Genomic DNA, 18,606 nt, shown 5'->3' on the forward strand with positions numbered 1-18,606 from the left:
TGTTGGCTGTAACTGCATTAAAACAGTGTACAGTAAGTGTATATACAGCATTTGTACTATTATTTTGATGTGATATGAAAGTAAAGGGCTTTATGTTTCTATAACTGGACCACAATTGAAAAATGATTTTTAGTTTACATGTAATATTTGCCTGTTTTGGCTTCCAGAACCAATTTGCCTCTGAACAGAACATGTAAGGTCCATGGACTATAAGGAGTAACAAAGGCTCATTTGGCCATTTATTGGGCTAGACATCCCTGAGACCTGGTGTGACAACCCATATGTCTAAAGGTTTGAATACTAACCAAGTTAAGGTGTCGTAGAAATTGCATGCAGTGTTCACATTTTGGGAAAAGTGTGTTCATTTGATGACATTTACACCACGCATCGAGAAAGTGCACTGTTCCAATCCAATGTCCTTGCGGTTTCCCCCCTGTGGAGGTACATGACGTCACTGTAGTTGTGTCGAGAAGAAGAGAAAAGCACAGACGAAAGATTTACCCCATAATAACACTGTTTCGATATATTTGTATGATCAAATTCTACGTTCTTACGCTTTGAATCATGTCTACTCCCGCTAGAAGACGACTTATGAGAGATTTCAAAAGGTAATGCAGTGTTTTAGCTCTGCGTTTTTTTGTATTTAGCTAGCTAACGTTATCTAACTACAGTAACGCTTGCTGGAAGCTAGCTAGACACTTGGCTCTAGTTAGCTGACAGTACCGTTAATTTGAGGCGTGTACAGTGCAGAGTTGGCTGTAGCTAGCTATCAATGAGCCAGTCATTAATTTAATACCTAGCCACGTTGTATTGTCTGGTACCTAGCTAGTAAGATGTAACAATGTTGCTTCAGTTAGCCAGCATGCTAGAGCCACACAGATGTGCTACTAGCCAGTTAACTTGTTTTTATTCATCAACATGTGTAGCTAGCTAGCCAAATATACTTTTATTTAGCTAGCTATCTAAGTTAAAGGAGTAGTTACTAATAGTACAACTTGATGTTATATGGTTCCTCACCCTGAAAGTAGTCTATGGGCCAGGATAAACTGTAGTCCATGATTTCGTTATTTAATAACTGAAGTTTGGAATGGCATTTAACTTTGGCCACCACTAACTGAAAGACTGAATCCTAGGAGTCGAGTCCAAGCTGAATCTTGACACTCAGAAATGTCCGTCGACACCGGGAGTTGACTCTCCACGTATGTGTCATTGTTGTTAATAACAGTAGGACAAATGGCAGAGAACGGCAAGCGACAGCAGTGAAGTCTTGTATTGCAATACTTTGAGAAGGAAATACAAACTTTGCGAGGTCGAATTGAGGTACAGGTGCGATGCTTAACCATCTGAAAGGGACACCGTGAGACCCAAGCCGTTGCTGGCAGCATCGCAGGTGAATTGTGATTTCACATGGATGTTTTGCTATCGTTTTAACGGAAAACATATTTTTATAAATGGCAGTTTAAACTTTCAGAATTGTATCATTTGTCACATCTCTATTCCTACTCTACCTGGCTTCCTCTGCCATCAACTGTCCTTGTGTGTAAAATAGACCAATGGAGCATTTCTTGATAAGCATTGTGACTTTGGTAAATGCTTAGTTTAATTCAGTCTCACACAACACCTATTTTAGACATACATTGTTCATAAGATATTTTATTAGTTAGTCTATTTGTAGTCTACGTCACACAGCAAGTATCTGGTTGGCAACATCAATATTTCCGAAAAAGAGTCGCACACCCCGTATTAGAGGTTGACAGATTAATCGGAATGGCCGATTTAATTAGGGCCGATTTCAAGTCTTCATAACAATTTTCATAACAATCGGAAGTCGGTATTTAAAAAAATCAACTTTATTTAATCTTTATTTAACTAGGCAAGTCAGTTAAGAACACATTCTGATTTTCAATGACGGCCTAGGAACAGTGGGTTAACTGCCTCGTTCAGGGGCAGGACGACAAATTTTCACCTTGTCAGCTCGGGGGATTCAATCTTGAATTATTTAAACCAAATTGAACATGTTTCATTATTTATGAGGCTAAAGTAATTTTATTGATGTATTATATTAAGTTAAAATAAGTGTTAATTCAGTATTGTTGTCATTATTACAAATAAATCAAAAATATCTGCCGATTTAATCGGTATCGACTTTTTTGGTCCTCCAATAATCGGTATCGGCATTGAAAAATCATAATCGGTCGACCTCTACTCCATATATACACTGCTCAAAAAAATAAAGGGAACACTTAAACAACGCAATGTAACTCCAAGTCAATCACACTTCTGTGAAATCAAACTGTCCACTTGGGAAGCAACACTGATTGACAATAAATTTCACATGCTGTTGTGCAAATTGAATAGACAACAGGTGGAAATTATAGGCAATTAGCAAGACACCCCCAATAAAGGAGTGGTTCTGCAGGTGGTGACCACAGACCACTTCTCAGTTCCTGTGCTTCCTGGCTGATGTTTTGGTCACTTTTGAATGCTGGCGGTGCTTTCACTCTAGTGATACCATGAGACGGAGTCTACAACCCACACAAGTGGCTCAGGTAGTGCAGCTCATCCAGGATGGGACATCAATGCGAGCTGTGGCAAGAAGGTTTGCTGTGTCTGTCAGCGTAGTGTCCAGAGCATGGAGGCGCTACCAGGAGACAGGCCAGTACATCATGAGATGTGGAGGAGGCCATAGGAGGGCAATAACCCAGCAGCAGGACCACTACCGCCGCTTTTGTGCAAGGAGGAGCAGGAGGAGCACTGCCAGAGCCCTGCAAAATTACCTTAAGCAGGCCAGAAATGTGCATGTGTCTGCTCAAACGGTCAGAAACAGACTCCATGAGGGTGGTATGAGGGCCTGACGTCCACAGGTGGGGGTTGTGCTTACAGCCCAACACCGTGCAGGACGTTTGGTATTTGCTAGAGAACACCAAGATTGGCAAATTCGCCACTGGCGCCCTGTGCTCTTCACAGATGAAAGCAGGTTCACACTGAGCACATGTGATAGAGTCTGGAGTCGTGAAGAACGTTCTGCTGCCTGCAACATCCTCCAACATCCTCCAGCAAACCTCCGGTTTGGCGGTGGGTCAGTCATGGTGTGGGGTGGCATTTCTTTGGGGGACCGCACAGCCCTTCTTTGGGGTGCCGTACATGTGCTCGCCAGAGGTAGCCTGACTGCCATTAGGTACCGAGATGAGATCCTCAGACCCCTTGTGAGACCATATGCTGGTGCGGCTGGCCCTGGGTTCCTCCTAATGCTAGACCTCGTGGCTGGAGTGTGTCAGCAGTTTCTGCAAGAGGAAGGCATTGGTGCTATGGACTGGTCCGCCCGTTCCCCAGACCTGAATCCAATTGAGCACATCTGGGACATCATGTCTCTCTCCATCCACCAACGCCACGTTGCACCACAGACTGTCCAGGAGTTGGCGGATGCTTTAGTCCAGGTCTGGGAGGAGATATCTCAGGAGACCATCCGCCACCTCATCAGGAGCATGCCCAGGCGTTGTAGAGAGGTCATACAGGCACGTGGAGGCCACACACACTACTGAGCCTCATTTTTACTTGTTTTAAGGACATTACATCAAAGTTGGATCAGCCTGTAGTGTGGTTTTCCACTTTAATTTTGTGTGACTCTAAATCCAGACCTCTATGGGTTGATAAATTTGATTTCCTTTGATCATTTTTGTGTGATTTTGTTATCAGCACATTCAACTATGTAAAGAAAAGTATTTAATAAGAATATTTCATTCATTCAGATCTAGGATGTGTTATTTTAGTGTTCCCTTTATTTTTTTGAGCAGTGTATATACCTTTAGTCATTTACTGGTTAAAAAAAACACCAATGTTTCATCATCACTAGGTTATGTAGACAAACAGTGCAATTAGTAGATTGTTTGTCTACATAACCTGGCTCAAGCATTCATGACATTACCCTGACGAAGGCACAGTGATGTCGAAACAAACGTTGGTGGTTTTTACCAAACAAATGACTTTGAGGTGCAGCTCTTTGTTTTTATAGCTTACAGTTTATTCGCAGTTAGTCAAAACATCTACACTAAATAATGTTCTCTGGGTGTGCGCCAGCTCATGCTTTTTATTGGACTTGCAGGGAACAGTGATGATTCAAATGGGACTCACAATTGGTAACAGCACCATGTAGTAGCCTTTTCGTTGACACGGGGATTACAGTAAATGGGGTCAGTGGTGTTCTCTGTAGAGACTTGTAGTTGGATCTACAAAAAAACAAGTCTCACCTGGTGCGTGAAGGTAAGCTGTTGAAGTTGTTTTTTAAAATTTATTGCAGTGCGCTTTGGAATGGTACTGCTGGATTTAGAGTTACCAGAGAACACTGGGGTTTGGTGATAATAAGCGGCAAGGAGGACCGATATTTAAGGTTGTAATAATGCCATTATGGTTTGGGTTGTTTTGTATGTTGAAGCCCACAGTGGACTCTGGATTCTAGAGTGATTGTCATGCATGGCTGTTGTTTTGCAAACAAGCAATAACACTTTCAGTTTAATAGGATGCACACTTGTCGTCTTGTTTGCTCCAAAATATTTTTGATGTTTAGAAAACCAGTCGTCGGGCCAAGGTTTAGGTTTCATTCTATTGTTTCCTCTCGGTTTTTCTGTCCTCAGACTTCAAGAAGACCCCCCAACTGGCGTGAGTGGTGCTCCATCAGAGAATAACATCATGATGTGGAATGCTGTTATTTTTGGGTGAGTGTTCTAAAGCCACCCTTGTTATTTTGCCAGCAGCATACCACCCTGCATACCACTGCTGGCTTGCTTATGAAGCTAAGCAGGGTTGGTCCTGGCCAGTCCCTCGATGGGAGACCAGATGCTGCTGGAAGTGGTGTTGGAGGGCCAGTAGGAGGCACTCTTTCCTCTGGTCTAAAAAAAAATATCCCAATGCCCCAGGGCAGTGATTGGGGACACTGCCCTGTGTAGGGTGCTGTCTTTTGGGTGGGATGTTAAACGGGTGTCCTGACTTTCTGAGGTCATTAAAGATCCCATGGCACTTATCGTAAGAGCAGGGGTGTTAACCCCGGTGTCCTGGCTAAATTCCCAATCTGGCCCTCAAACCATCACGGTCACCTAATAATCCCCAGTTTATAATTGTCTCATTCATCCCACCCTCCTCTCCCCTGTAACTATTCCCCAGGTCGTTGCTGCAAATGAGAACGTGTTCTCAGTCAACTTACCTGGTAAAATAACGCATAAAAATAAAAATTACTGTGCCAGTGTGATCATCCTGGCATGGGCATCAGGACCATGTGGATATGGGCAAATTGAGCTGTGGTTTTAGGCTACTGTCAGAGTGGGAGCCAGAGGTGTGTGTTGGCTGGGGGTTAGTTTAGATGGTGACATGTAATTGTTGAACTGTGGAGGCTATTTGTCACACAAATATTCCCATTTCCAATTAACAAAATAAATGTATCTGAAATCTGGAATGTATTGCATAGTCATACTCATTATTTGTATTTATTAGGGTCCTTGAGGTCCAAACAGGATTAAAACAATCATCACAATGGAACAGCCACATCATATATTAAACTTCTTTGTAATGCAATGTGCTATTTAATAGTCTGTATCAAAATTCTATTTGTTATAAGGATGGTGTAAAGAGCGTCTCCTGGTGAACAAAAGTGAGAGCAGGCGTTGATCATATCAATCAAAATAATTTAAATTTATTACAATAATTCAGGGTGACCATCTCTAGAGCAGAGGCTAAGACAAATTTCTAATTTGCCTTCTTTAAAGGGATACTTTTGGCTTTTGGCAATGAGGCCTTTTAATCTGACTCTGGGGAAGTAGATAAACTCGTGGATACTGTTATTTTGTGTCTGTTTGCAGTATGAAGGAAGCCCTTATATTCTAATATCACAGCACCAATGTTCTCTAAACAACAGCTGGGAGGGGGGGGAACAAAAATAAATGCATCTCTGCCTTTTTTGTTGAGTGCTCCAACTCCTTTTAGCCTCAAATTAGTCCTTTTGGAAGTTTTTCTTGGTAAGCCATTCTCAACAGCCAGAGAGGCTTGTTCAAAGTCACAACAAAAGACAGACTTTTTGCCAGCTGCTACAGAATCACATAATGTTCATACAGTCATTAATATCAGTGTACCTCCAGTCTGACGTCAATCACTATCAACAAATATGAGTTTAATACATAACATACAGCATCAAGTATGAGTTTAATAAACAAGCAAAGTGTCAATACAGGATTAAGATTGAATCCTACTACACTGGCTCTGACACTTGTCGGATGTGGCAGGGCTTGAAAACTATTACGGACTACAAAGGGAAACCCAGACGTGAGCTGCCCAGTGACGTGAGCCTACCAGACGAGCTAAATGCCTTTCATGCTAGCTTCGAGGCAAGCAACACTGAAGCATGCAGGAGAGCACCAGCTGTTCTGGATGACTGTGTGATAACACTCTCGGTAGCCGATGTGAACAAAACCTTTAAACAGGTCAACATTCACAAAGCCGCTGGGCCAGATGGATTACCAGGACGTGTACTCAAAGCATGCGCGGACCAACTGTCAAGTGTCTTCACTGACATTTTCAACCTCTTCCTGACTGAGTCTGTAATCCCTGCATGTTTCAAGTAGACCACCATAATAGTACCTGTGCCCAAGGAAGCGAAGGTAACCTGCCTAATTGATTACCGCCCTGTGGCACTCACGTCGGTAGCCATGAAGTGTTTTGAAAGGCCGGTCATAACTCACATCAACAGCATCCTCTTGGAAACCCTAGACCCACTCCAATTCACATTCCACCCCAACAGATCCGCAGGTGACGCAATCTCAATCATACTCCACAATGCCCTTTCTCACCTGGACAAAAGGAACACCTATGTGAGAATGCTGTCCATTGATTACAGCTCAGCATTCAACACTATAGTGCCCACGAAGCTCATCACTAAGCTAAGGACTCTGGGACTAAACGCCCCTCTCTGCAACTGGATCCTGGACCTTATGACGGGCTGCCCCCAAGTGGTAACAGTAGGCAACAACACGCTGCCACGCTGATCCTTAACACTGGGGCCCCTCAGGGGTGTGTACGTTGTCCCCTCCTGTGTGCCCTGCATGGCCAAACGCGACTCCCAACACTATCATTAAGTTTGCTGTTGACACAACAGTGATAGGCCTGATCACTGACAACGATGAGATGGCCTATAGGGAGGAGGTCAGAGAACTGGCAGTGTGGTGCCAGGACAACAAGGCCCCCATTAACATCGACGGGGCTGTAGTGGAGCGGGTCGAGAGATTCAAGTAGAGGTCGACTGATTAATCGGCAAGGCCGATTTTAATTAGGGCCGATTTTCAAGTTTTCATAACAGTCTGTAATTGGCATTTTTGGACGCTGATTGTGACCGATTACATCACAATCCACGAGGAGACTGCGTGGCAGGCTGACCACCTGTTACGCGAGTGCAGCAAGGAGCCAAGGTAAGTTGCTAGCTAGCATTAAACTTATCTTATAAAAACAATCTTAACATAATCACTAACTTCTTGTGACTCTCAAACCCGGGTCCGGGAGCAAAATCATCGCCTGACACTAATTAGCATAACGCAACGGACATAAATCTTCCTAGAAAATCTTCCTATTCATGAAAATCCCAAGTGAAATATATTGGAACACAGCTTAGTCTTTTGTTAATCACCCTGTCATCTCGGATTTTCTAAATATGCTTTACAGCTCCGTTTGTTCTTCGCGTTTGGCTGAGAAATCGCCCGGAAATTGCAGTCACGAAAAAGGCGAAAAATATTCCAAATTAGCTCCATAATATCGACAGAAACATGGCAAACGTTGTTTTTAATCAATCCTCAAGGTGTTTTTCTAATATCTATTTGATAATATATCCGTCGGGACAATTCGTTTTTTCTTAGGACCGATTGGAGTAATGGCTACCTCTGTACTTTACGCGAGAATCTCTCTCGGAGCCACCATGTGACCACTTACGCAATGTGGCCGCCTACGGCTATTCTTCAACATAGATGCGTAAAACTACGTCACAATGCTGTAGACACCTTGGGGAATACGTAGAAAGCTTGTTGATGGCACATTCACAGCTCAATGGGGACACATTAGAACGCAGCGCTTTCAAAACCTGGGGCACTTCCGGATTGGATTTTTCTCAGGCTTTCCCTGCAACATCAGTTCTGTTATACACACAGACAATATCTTTAAAGTTTTGGAAACGTTAGTGTTTTCTATCCAAAGCTGTCAATTATATGCATATTTTAGCATCTTGTCCTGACCAAATATCCCATTTTAAAACGGGAACGGTTTTTTCTTCAAAAATACTGCCCCTAGAGTCGCAACAGGTTAACTACACATGGTTGATATTACTAGTTTAACTAGCTTGTCCTGTGTTGCATATAATCAACGCAGTGCCGGTTAATTTATAATCGAATCACAGCCTACTTCGCCAAATGGGTGATGATTTAACAAAGGCGCATTTGTGAAAAAAGCACATTTGTTGCACCAATGAACATAACCATAAACATCAATGCCATTCTTAAAATCAATACACAAGTATATATTTTTAAACCTGCATATTTAGTAAAAAGAAATTCATATTAACAAGGGAAATTGTTTCTTCTCTTGCATTCAGTGCAAGCAGAGTCAGGGTATATGCAACAGTTTGGGCCGCCTGGCTCGTTGCGAACTGTGTGAAGACTATTTCTTCCTAACAAAGACCGTAATTAATTTGCCAGAATTTGACATAACATTGAAGGTTGTACAATGTAACAGCAGTATTTAGATTTAGGGTTGCCACCCATTCGATAAAATACTTAACCTCTCTGTGATTGTTCGGGACTCTAGCGTCCCACCACGCCAACAGCCAGTGAAATTACAGGGCGTCTGTGAGTATAACAGAACTCATATGGCAGGCGTAAACCTGAGACAAATCCAACCAGGAAGTGGGAAATCTGAGGTTTGTAGTTTCATTTAAGTGATTGCCTATCCAATATGACTCCAGTCACCCAAGTTATAGACTTTCCTCTGCTACCGGACAGCAAGTGGTACCGGAGCTCCAAGTATAGGACCAAAAGTCTCCTCAACAGCTTCTACACCCAAGCCATTAGACTGCTGAACAATTCATAAAATCGCCACCGGACAATTTACATTGACCCCCCCCCCCGCTGCTACTCTCTGTTGGTTTGTTACCTAGCCATAGTCACTACGCCCCCACCTAAATATGCAGGTAACCTCAACTAACCTGTACCCATGCGCACTGGCTCGGTACCGGTGCCCCCTGTATATAGCCTCATTATTCTTATTGTGTTACTTTTTATTTTAGTCTACTTGGTAAATCATTTCTTATTTTTTAACTGCACTGTTGGTTAAGGGCTTGTAAGTAAGCATTTCACGGTATAGTCTACACTTGTTGTATTCGGCACATGTGACATATAAAGTTTGATTTAATACATAACATATAGCATTAAGTATGAGCTTAATACATAACATACAGCATCAAGTATGCATAGTGACCAACTCTTGACGCAAATGTTTCACAAATCAAACACTTGAAAACATATGTATTACATAAAAGGGAAACACATAAATATCCTAAGCATTGTGTTAATTACTCTTAACTGAAATTAACTTTATTTATCTTAAATATTCCCCATTGGGGCAATATATTTGTTTTGTTAGTCGGGGTCTAATTACTAGATATGAGCTTGTTACAGTACAAGTAATTGTTCCTCTCTTTATTTGCAGGCCTGTGGGTACACCATTTGAGGATGGTAAGATAAAAAAAATGTCTAATTCAGTTTGAGTTGGCTTACAGGAATGTAAATCATCAGTTTATCATAACACTACTGCAACCCATGAACTGGTTGAAAACAATGAACTTGGCTTTCTTACTTTTTCCAGTCATGCTAGCCAAGAGCAAAGAGAGTCTTGGTATTCCGAAGTGTGATCGGTTTGAACAGGTGCATGACTCCGCCTCCTTTAATTATGCTGTGTGGAATCTGGAGAAAGTGCTGAGTCAGCCTTCATATTCAGGCTTATATTAGTCATGTGACAGACTGTTAGCTGTGGGGTGGACCACTTTTCTTTCTCCCCTCCATAAAGGTTTCGTTTGATTCATGAGGAACGGCTGTTTCTTTTTAGTAACACTAATTGTCTCTCTCTCTCTCTGCAGGAACGTTTAAACTTGTGATAGAATTTTCAGAAGAGTACCCTAACAAGCCACCCACGGTTCGATTTATCTCCAAAATGTTTCACCCAAATGGTAAGAGAGTCCCTATGGACACATTCGAGATGTCCTAAATACTTTGGTCACGTGAACTTGGTATGAACTTTTCAGCATTTAGCTCTTCCAGCGAGTAAGCTATTCTGTGTCATGTGATTGTGTATACATCTTTCTTTGACATGAAAACAATCCTTTTGATCTTGCAGTCTATGCAGATGGAAGCATATGTTTAGACATCCTTCAGAATCGTTGGAGCCCCACATATGATGTGTCATCCATTTTGACGTCTATCCAGGTAGGTTTGTAATCCTCCCCTCCATCAGTCTGACATCATGAGACGACTTTGTCTTTGTGCATTTTACAAATGCAACACAGGTTCTTTATGTAGTGTACTTAATTTCTGTTTTGCAGTATGCTCTGTATGACCTTTGTTGTAATGTAGCATTGTCGTGTTATTTCTGCTCCTGGATATACTGTATGTAAGACTCAGACACCTCACTAAAAGCGTAGTGTCGAAGAACTACACACGTTCATACCGGTACATTCAATCACAACTTCTTTTTTTTGTGTTCACAGTCCCTGTTGGATGAGCCGAATCCTAACAGTCCAGCCAACAGCCAGGCTGCACAGCTCTATCAAGAAAACAAGCGGGAGTACGAGAAGAGAGTTTCTGCCATCGTGGAGCAGAGCTGGGTAGACTCCTAACACATCTCCCCCACCCCCCCATCACTCCTATCAAATGCTTCAATCGGTCATTTACCTCATCAAGAAAATAAGCCGACATCAGAAGAACTAAAGTGCCACCAGAAAGAGAAAGTAGGGACTTTCACTTGCTTGCCAACACATTTGAAGAAATTCAATCTGATACTTGTGTTCTTGTTCCAATGTTTTTTTTTATTGCATGATGTGAAATAAGTTATTGCTAACAGAATTTGTAATATATATTTTTTTGTTGGAATGATGCGGTTATTGTTTAGTTTCTACAGAATAGTTTATTTTTTAACATCTCTTGGTTTAAACCATTTGAGAGTATTTTTGTCATATCGGCAAATTAGTAGAAATCCATTAAACATGACGACTTGGTTAAAATAATGTATTTTCTGGGAAATTCTACGGTCTGTCGTGTAGCATAAATGTAATTGACCAGCTATAAAACAGACATTTCTTTTGCACCCATCCTGGCAGTAGTTTCAAATTACCGCCCTGAATGGAGTCAGTATTATTGATGAGTGATCAAGGTAACTATGGCATTCTGCTTGTCGATGATTTTTAAAAAAGAAGAAAAAAAAGACCTAAGTCAGAAACACAAAAGATGTGTTAATTGTATGAACTTTAAGTACAGTGGCACTTGTAATAAAGAGGACACTTTGTCTCATCTAGGAAAATGGACAGAGAGTAGGCTGACTCCAACAAACATCCTACTGTTTGGACCTGTAATTGAACAACACATCTGCTATAAGCCTTTTTCACATTTTGTTAGCCTTATTCTACAATTTTTACATTTATTTTTAAATTCCCTCCAATGCCCCATAATGACAAAGCGAAAACCGGTTTAGACATTTTAGCAAATGTATTTAAAAGAACATACCTCTTTATATATGTAGTTCAGACCCTTTGGTATGAGACTCGTAATTGAGCTCAGGTGCATCCTGTTTCCATTGCTCATCCTTGAGATGTTTCTACAACTTGATTGGAGTCCACCTGTGGTAAATGCAATTGATTGGAAATTATTTGGAAAGGCACACCTGTTTGTGTAAGGTCCCACAGTTGACAGTGCATGTACGAGCAAAAAGGAATTATCCATAGAATTATCTATAGAGCTCCGAGACAGGATTGTGTCGAGGCACAGATCTGGGGGAAGGGTACCAAAACATTTATGCAGCATTGAAGGTCCCCAAGAACATAGTGGCCTTGTTTGGAACCACCAAGACTCTTCCTATAAACTGAGCAACTAGGGGAGACGAGCCAAGAACCCGATGGTCACTCTGACAGAGCTCCAGAGTTCCTTTGTGGAGATGGAAGAACCTTCCAGAAGGACAACCATCTTTGCAGCACTCCACCAATCAGGCCTTTATGGTAGAGTGACCAGACAGAAGCCACTCAGTAAAAGGCACATGACAACTCACTTGGAGTTTGCCAAAAGGTACCTGAAGGACTCTCAGACCATGAAAAACAAGATTCTCTGGTCTGATGAAACCAAGATTCTTGGGCCTGAATGCCAAGCGCCACATCTGGAGGGAACCTGGCACAATCCCTACGGTGAGGCATGGTGGCAGCATCATGCTGTGGGGATGTTTTTCAGTGGCAGGGACTGGGAGACTAGTCAGGATCGAGGCAAAGATGAACGAAGCCTTGATGAAAACCTGCTCAGGACCTCAGACTGGGGGCGAAGGTTCACCTTCCAAAAGGACAACGACCCTAAGCACACAGCCACGACAACGCAGGAGTGGCTTTGGGACAAGTCTCTGAACGTCCTTGCGTGGCCCAGCCAGAGACGGGACTTGATCCCGATCGAACATCTCTGGAGAGACCAGAAAATAACTGTGCAGCGACGATCCCCATCCAACCTGACAGATCTTGAGGCTCTGTATCACCAAATACAGCTGTGCCAAGCTTGTTGTTTCATACCCAATAAGACTCGAGTTTGTAATCTCTGCCAAAGGTACTTCAAAGTACTGAGTAAAGGGTCTGAATACTTATGTAATTTTAAATTTTATTTATTTACATAAATTTGCAAAAATGTCATCTGTTTTTGCTTTGTCATTATTGGGGTGTTGTGTGTAGATTGAGGTGGAAAAAGTCAAAGGGTCTGATTACTTTCCGAATGCACTGTATTAACGAGTACACTGTCCATTGCCAACATTATTATGGAAGTAATTTTTCATGTTTACTAGGGTAAATAACATCTGCTGAACATGTGTATGTGATAAATAACATTTGATTTGCTATATATATTTTTTACAGGATGGGTCATAGTGGCAAGTGGTTTATTTTACCTTATATGGAGAAGGGATATGTTATACATTTTTGTGAATTCACTCAATGTATACTTATATGCTGTGTAAACAAAATAAAACATTTTTCAGACTTTGAGATTTTGATTTCAGCTCTTGTGAAGAGTGCAGCTGTGGCATGTATAATTGTTTTGTCTTTGACTGTATTAAATAATCCTCATCCGCTGCAACCTCGATTGGTAGTAGCAAGCAACTGGGGGAAAAGACAGTCCTCTGTGACCCGGAAACCGATAAGTGGTTGAAGAGTGTCAATAAGTTAGTAGGTAAACAGAGGAGTGTCCTCGCCTCCCCCTGAGAAAGCACGAGTATCCTACCGGAGTCCTTTGCTGAAGAATTTTGAGATCTGTCCACCCCTTTGAATGAGCGGTTTTCTCAAAGGAGAAAAGCATGCACACATTTAACAAACGATACCCTACTTATCCCTTTATCTATAAAATGTATTGCACAACTATACTGAACAAAAATAAACACAAAACGCAACAATTTCCCAAGATCTTACTGAGTTAGTTCATATTAGGAAATCAGTCAATGAAATTAATTCATTAGGCCCTAATCTATGGATTTCACATGACTGGGAATACAGATGTTGATCAGATACCTTAAAAATGGGCCTCAGGATCTCGTCACGGTATTTCTGTGCATTCAAATTGCTATCAATAAAATGCAATTATGTTTGTTGTCCGTTGCTTATGTCTGCACATACCATAACCCCACTGTCACCATGGGGCACTCTGTTCACAACGTTGACATTGGCAAACCGCTCGTCTACACGATGCCATACACGCTGTCTGCCATCTGCCCGGTACAGTTGAAACCGGGATTCATCCGTGAAGAGCACACTTCTCCAGCATGCCAGTGGCCGTCGATGGTGAGCATTTGCCCACTGAAGTCGGTTACGACACCAAACAAGACCCTGGTAAGGACGATGAGCACCCAGATGTGCTTCCCTGAGACGGTTTCTGACAGTTTGTGCAGAGATATTTTGTGCAAACCCAGTTTCATCAGCTGTCTGGGTGGCTGGTCTCAGACGATCCTGCAGGTGAAGAAGCCAGATGGAGGTCCTGGGCTGGCATGGTTACACGTGGTCTGCGGTTGTGAGGCCGGTTGGACGTACTGCCAAATGATCTAAAATGACATTGGAGGCAGCTTATGGTAGAGAAAGTAACATTCAACTCTCAGGTAATAGCTCTGGTGGAAATTCCTGCAGTCACAGCATGTCAATTTGCACGCTACCTCAAAACTTGAGACATCTGTGGCATTGTGTGACAACTTCACATTTTAGAGTGGCCTTTTATTGTCCCCTGCACAAGACGTACCTATATAATGATCGTGCTGTTTAATCAGCTTCTTGATGACACACCTGTCAGGTGGATGGATTATCTTGGCAAAGGAGAAATGAGAGAAATAAGCTGTTTGTGCGTATGGAACATTTCTGGGATTTTCTATTTCAGCTCATGAAACATGGGACCAACACTTTACATGTTGCGTTTATATTTTAGTAGTAGAGCAGACTGGTCTGGATCCTCCCTGGCAGACAGGGGGCAGTGTTCCCCTTACTGCTCAGTGGGCAAGCACCAGGGCCATATACCAGCATAGACTTCAGAAAGCACATTGGAGCAGAAGATCTGAGGTTCTGAGAAGGAGGCAAGGCATGGAATCAAGGATAGTTCACTCTGGGATAATTAGGGAGAACTGAGGAATGTGTGAAGACCACGTGGAAAGCCCTTTTCTGTACCCCTCCCTTGATTTGAATGTGAGGTACATGGCTCTCAGAAGATTATGTAAAAATCGTAAATCATCACATGGCATATTTCTGACCTGACAATGTTTATTCTTGCAACATGTTCTCAGCCATGTTATTCAGATAATGGCCATTGTCAAGTACATTAGATATTGAAGTAGGCCAATCAACTACAATTATTTTAATGTATAAAATGTTTCAGAAGTGATTGCTTATGTTACATTTGTTGTAACAGCCAATTAAAAAAACAATAAGCTTGCATGTTAAGAAGACAACATTTTAAAATCCTATGCATCTGGTAAAAGGAAAGTTGAACAGTAAGGTAATTCATCCATAACAGACCTAGTCCTCCAATCATCGTTTCTGAAGGAGAGAGAGAGAGAGAATGGTTATTGTGGTGAGTCCTAACAGTGTTACCTTGCCTCTGTGTCTGTGATCACTGACCTGAATGAAGCGGATAGGAGAAAGTAATATGTTGGAAGGACTAGTCGAAGACATGACAAAAAGATGAGGAATTATTTTGGGATGAAATAGAATTTACCTGATTTTTCATTATCTCATCTCTGGTTTTGAAAACAGGGGCATCCTCCACCACGATTCCTTCAGCCATTTCCTTCATTTTCTCCAGGAGGTCTGGACTGTATCTGAGAGAGCATGCAGAAACAGAAGTTAGTTACATTGCATTCCATACATTAGTTACATGATGCTATGTTAGAAGGCATTTTAGCTAAATAACATTTCAAGTACCGGTAGTCAATGCACATGAAGTGTATTATTGTTTACTCACCGACAGCCAAGAAACACGTTGTTGGCCCATACCATGGACAATGCTAGCAGCTGGTCAATGTGTGGGTCCTCAAAGTCGTTTATATTTCTGAATAGGAATTCCCTCCTGGCCTTCCAGTGTTTTTCACTCTCTGAGATGCCACGATATGTATCTACAAGCGTGGCCAAATGCCTGTTTTGTTCAATGAATTCCTCGATTTCCACCTCCGCCATGTTGACAAGTAACGCACGCTTCCGTACTACAAAAATGTGTCTTGCAGAGAGGAAGGCAGGAAGCTCATGCGAAAGTCCCAGCAAAGACAGTACAGTATGAAGATCAGCTAAGACTTGTTTTTATTTTTTATTATTATTAAACAGTAACATGCAAAACACAAAAACCAGAACAGACAGAGGGATTACACCGAGAAATAATATAGACATGTAGCGAATAATTTGTTTATACGTTTTGTTTTCGTTTTAATGATTCTAAATAGTTTTCCAAATCAGTTTATTTTTTATTTTTTTAAAAGGCCTTTTTTTCATAAAAGTTGGTTTGTGTATGAGAATGTTTCCTAATAAAATAAAATAAAATAGATTTATGACATACTGGAGTTCAATTGTGGAATCAGTGTAGTGAACTAATATGTCAAACTTTCAAAATTTCAATGGTGGTATGCATTTTGTTGCCAAGATATATATATTTTTTACATCAGTCTAGAACACCTCACTATGTAAACAAATACACAATATGTGTTCAATAGATACATTCACTTGTAACATCAGGTATATATTTAGAAATCAAGCTATTACATGGGTAGTTTATGGATAATCTTAAAGGAGAGCCAGGAGTGAGCCAAGCATGGCTCCAGTTCACATCAAATGATGAAGCCTAACTAAATATAGCATTTATAGAATATACATCTATATATTTATATCTATATATATCTATATCTATATATCTATATCTATATATGGAAAGAAACGACTTTAAGGTTTCAAGCAAGGAAAATGACACTGTTATAAAAGCGATTCCAAGTGGGATAAAATATTTACTTCAGAATAATGCATATTTTGTAACATCTATTGAAAGAGATATTTAGGTGAATGGCATAGGTTTACTAGATAATACATTTAAAAATAGTTCATTAAGGTATACTTGCCACAGAAAGAGAGAGAGAGAATTTCTGTAGAAAGTATACCTTATTAAGCAATTATTTAATTTATTATCTAGTAAACCTATGCCATTCACCTCAATATCTCTTGCAATAGGAGATGTTACAAAATATGCATTATTCTGAAGTAAATATTTTATCCAACTAGGTATAGCTTTTATAAGTGTCATTTTCCTTGCTTGAAACTTTAAAGTTGTATCTTTCCATAAATTCTCTAAGTGTAAATAGATTCCCACTAATACTAACTAATTGGCTGACAAGGATAATGTTTTTCGAGAACCAGTTACGGTAAAATAACATCTTGTTTCTATCGAATATCGACCCATTATTCCATATAAAACATTTATGAGGTGAAAAGTTGTGTTTATACAGTAAGGCCCAGCACGTCAAAGCCTGCTTGAAGATCCGCTAAAACTCAGTCGCCAATAAAAAATGCCCTTCTTCTATGGGTTTTATGGCAGATTACAACCCCAAAACGTGTATTACCGCCACCAACTGGACGGGGTTGAAAAAAACAAGGTACAAATAAAACCCATACGTGACAGGGAAAACTAACTTAATCCACCCAAAATAAAACTATTAAAAAAAACACATTGATAAAACCAAAACCTCCCACTTTTTCCTTCCTTCAAATCTCCATATCTCCCTTCTCAGGATCCATGACCTGAGAGGGTGGTATGGTTTGTGACAATCCTCCATGCAACTCCTCCACTGAGAAGTCAACCAGTCCCAGGAACCGTTCCTCCACATCCATAATTATATCTATTCCCCACATTGACAGTGCTATTCATCACCATTGCTATAAAGACCACCTTCTTAACCTTTAACATATCTGGGTCCTGTGTTGAATGGCAACCCCTGTTAAAAGGGATGAAGGTTCAAATGGTGCTCATGACCAGTCACTGAAGGCCTATACACCACAATTTCACTCTTCAGGAGCACCATTCGAACCTGCATCCCTTTTAACATTCCCAAAGACATGGCTTCATGGTTCCCACCATAATTGCAACATGTAACATTTTCATCACTTTTAAAACACATGCTATGATCTTTTCCACAGGTTGAATATCTCGGCTTCTCCCTTCTGCAAACACTTGAAACATTTCCAAAAGCCTTACAAAGATCAACAATGCATTGACTTGGAATAAATGCTCTGACTCTGTAGTTTGCACTTGAGAGACTCCATATAAAAAATATAAAAAAACAGATAGGCTCTTCACTTTTTATTCGTTCAACACACGATTCATCCGATGAGCGTCAATCACTCCAGGAATATTTTTAATCTCTGCAACATCGACTTCCCACGAAACGCCAGATATTACCCTCGACGGGTGCCATGTTCCGAAGAGACACATCAAACTTCTCAAATCGGTTGAGACTCATCACAACCTCATACTGACCCACAGAAGAACAACAGCAAAAAGCCCACTTCTCGTGATAATAGAAATCCTTGACCATACTTGTTGGCGACGCAAAACTCATGCGTAGAACATGCGTAGAACGATCGTCTCGCACCAAACTGCGCATGTGCAAACTGTCAAATCAAAGGCACTCCTTCGATATAAAGTATTTTTTTACGAAAATGAAAACGTGTCACTTTGTCACTTTTACGAGGTTGGAGTAATAATATATTTAAATAGTTAATAAATTGGCTCGAAACTAGGTTGTGCCTTTAGATTTCGAGGAAATTAACAACTAAGGAAGAAT

At 41.0% G+C, this 18,606-nt stretch overlaps 2 protein-coding genes across 4 annotated transcripts; one reads left to right on the plus strand and one right to left on the minus strand.

Moving 5' to 3' along the window:
* Positions 1-455: 455 nt before the first annotated feature.
* Positions 456-13,300, plus strand: LOC135548836 (ubiquitin-conjugating enzyme E2 B). Of its 2 annotated transcripts, XM_064978816.1 has the most exons (6): positions 456-608; positions 4,632-4,712; positions 9,730-9,755; positions 10,157-10,246; positions 10,414-10,502; positions 10,784-13,300. In XM_064978816.1, the coding sequence occupies exons 1-6, from the start codon at positions 565-567 to the stop codon at positions 10,910-10,912; spliced, it is 459 nt and encodes a 152-aa protein (XP_064834888.1). In that variant the 5' UTR covers positions 456-564; the 3' UTR covers positions 10,913-13,300. The 2 variants fall into 2 exon arrangements, with proteins under 2 accessions (XP_064834888.1, XP_064834889.1); XM_064978817.1 differs by lacking the exon at positions 4,632-4,712.
* Positions 11,489-16,016, minus strand: LOC135548837 (CDKN2AIP N-terminal-like protein). Of its 2 annotated transcripts, none has more exons than XM_064978818.1 (3): positions 15,750-16,016; positions 15,504-15,606; positions 11,489-14,346 (listed from the first exon to the last, which is right to left on the minus strand). In XM_064978818.1, exons 1-3 carry the CDS (start codon positions 15,959-15,961, stop codon positions 14,245-14,247), a joined length of 417 nt encoding a protein of 138 aa, XP_064834890.1. In that variant the 5' UTR covers positions 15,962-16,016; the 3' UTR covers positions 11,489-14,244. The 2 variants fall into 2 exon arrangements, with proteins under 2 accessions (XP_064834890.1, XP_064834891.1); XM_064978819.1 differs by lacking the exon at positions 11,489-14,346 and adding an exon at positions 15,032-15,325 and having other exon boundaries at positions 15,750-16,014.
* Between the last annotated feature and the right edge of the window lie 2,590 nt (positions 16,017-18,606).

This window comes from Oncorhynchus masou, chromosome 11, assembly GCF_036934945.1.
Source record: "Oncorhynchus masou masou isolate Uvic2021 chromosome 11, UVic_Omas_1.1, whole genome shotgun sequence".
NCBI lineage: Eukaryota > Metazoa > Chordata > Actinopteri > Salmoniformes > Salmonidae > Oncorhynchus > Oncorhynchus masou.

What these genes read in the sequence shown, in the direction of transcription:
- LOC135548837 (XM_064978818.1), bottom strand. Translation starts at nt 15,961, where the DNA reads ATGGCGGAGGTGGAAATCGAGGAATTCATTGAACAAAACAGGCATTTG. An exon ending in AACGTGTTTCTTGGCTGTCG is followed by an intron (nt 15,607 to 15,749) that starts GTGAGTAAACAA and finishes ATGCTCTCTCAG; the next exon opens with ATACAGTCCAGACCTCCTGG. An exon ending in ATGAGATAATGAAAAATCAG is followed by an intron (nt 14,347 to 15,503) that starts GTAAATTCTATT and finishes ATGTCATTTTAG; the next exon opens with ATCATTTGGCAGTACGTCCA.
- LOC135548836 (XM_064978816.1), top strand. Translation starts at nt 565, where the DNA reads ATGTCTACTCCCGCTAGAAGACGACTTATGAGAGATTTCAAAAG. An exon ending in CTTATGAGAGATTTCAAAAG is followed by an intron (nt 609 to 4,631) that starts GTAATGCAGTGT and finishes TTCTGTCCTCAG; the next exon opens with ACTTCAAGAAGACCCCCCAA. An exon ending in GGGTACACCATTTGAGGATG is followed by an intron (nt 9,756 to 10,156) that starts GTAAGATAAAAA and finishes CTCTCTCTGCAG; the next exon opens with GAACGTTTAAACTTGTGATA.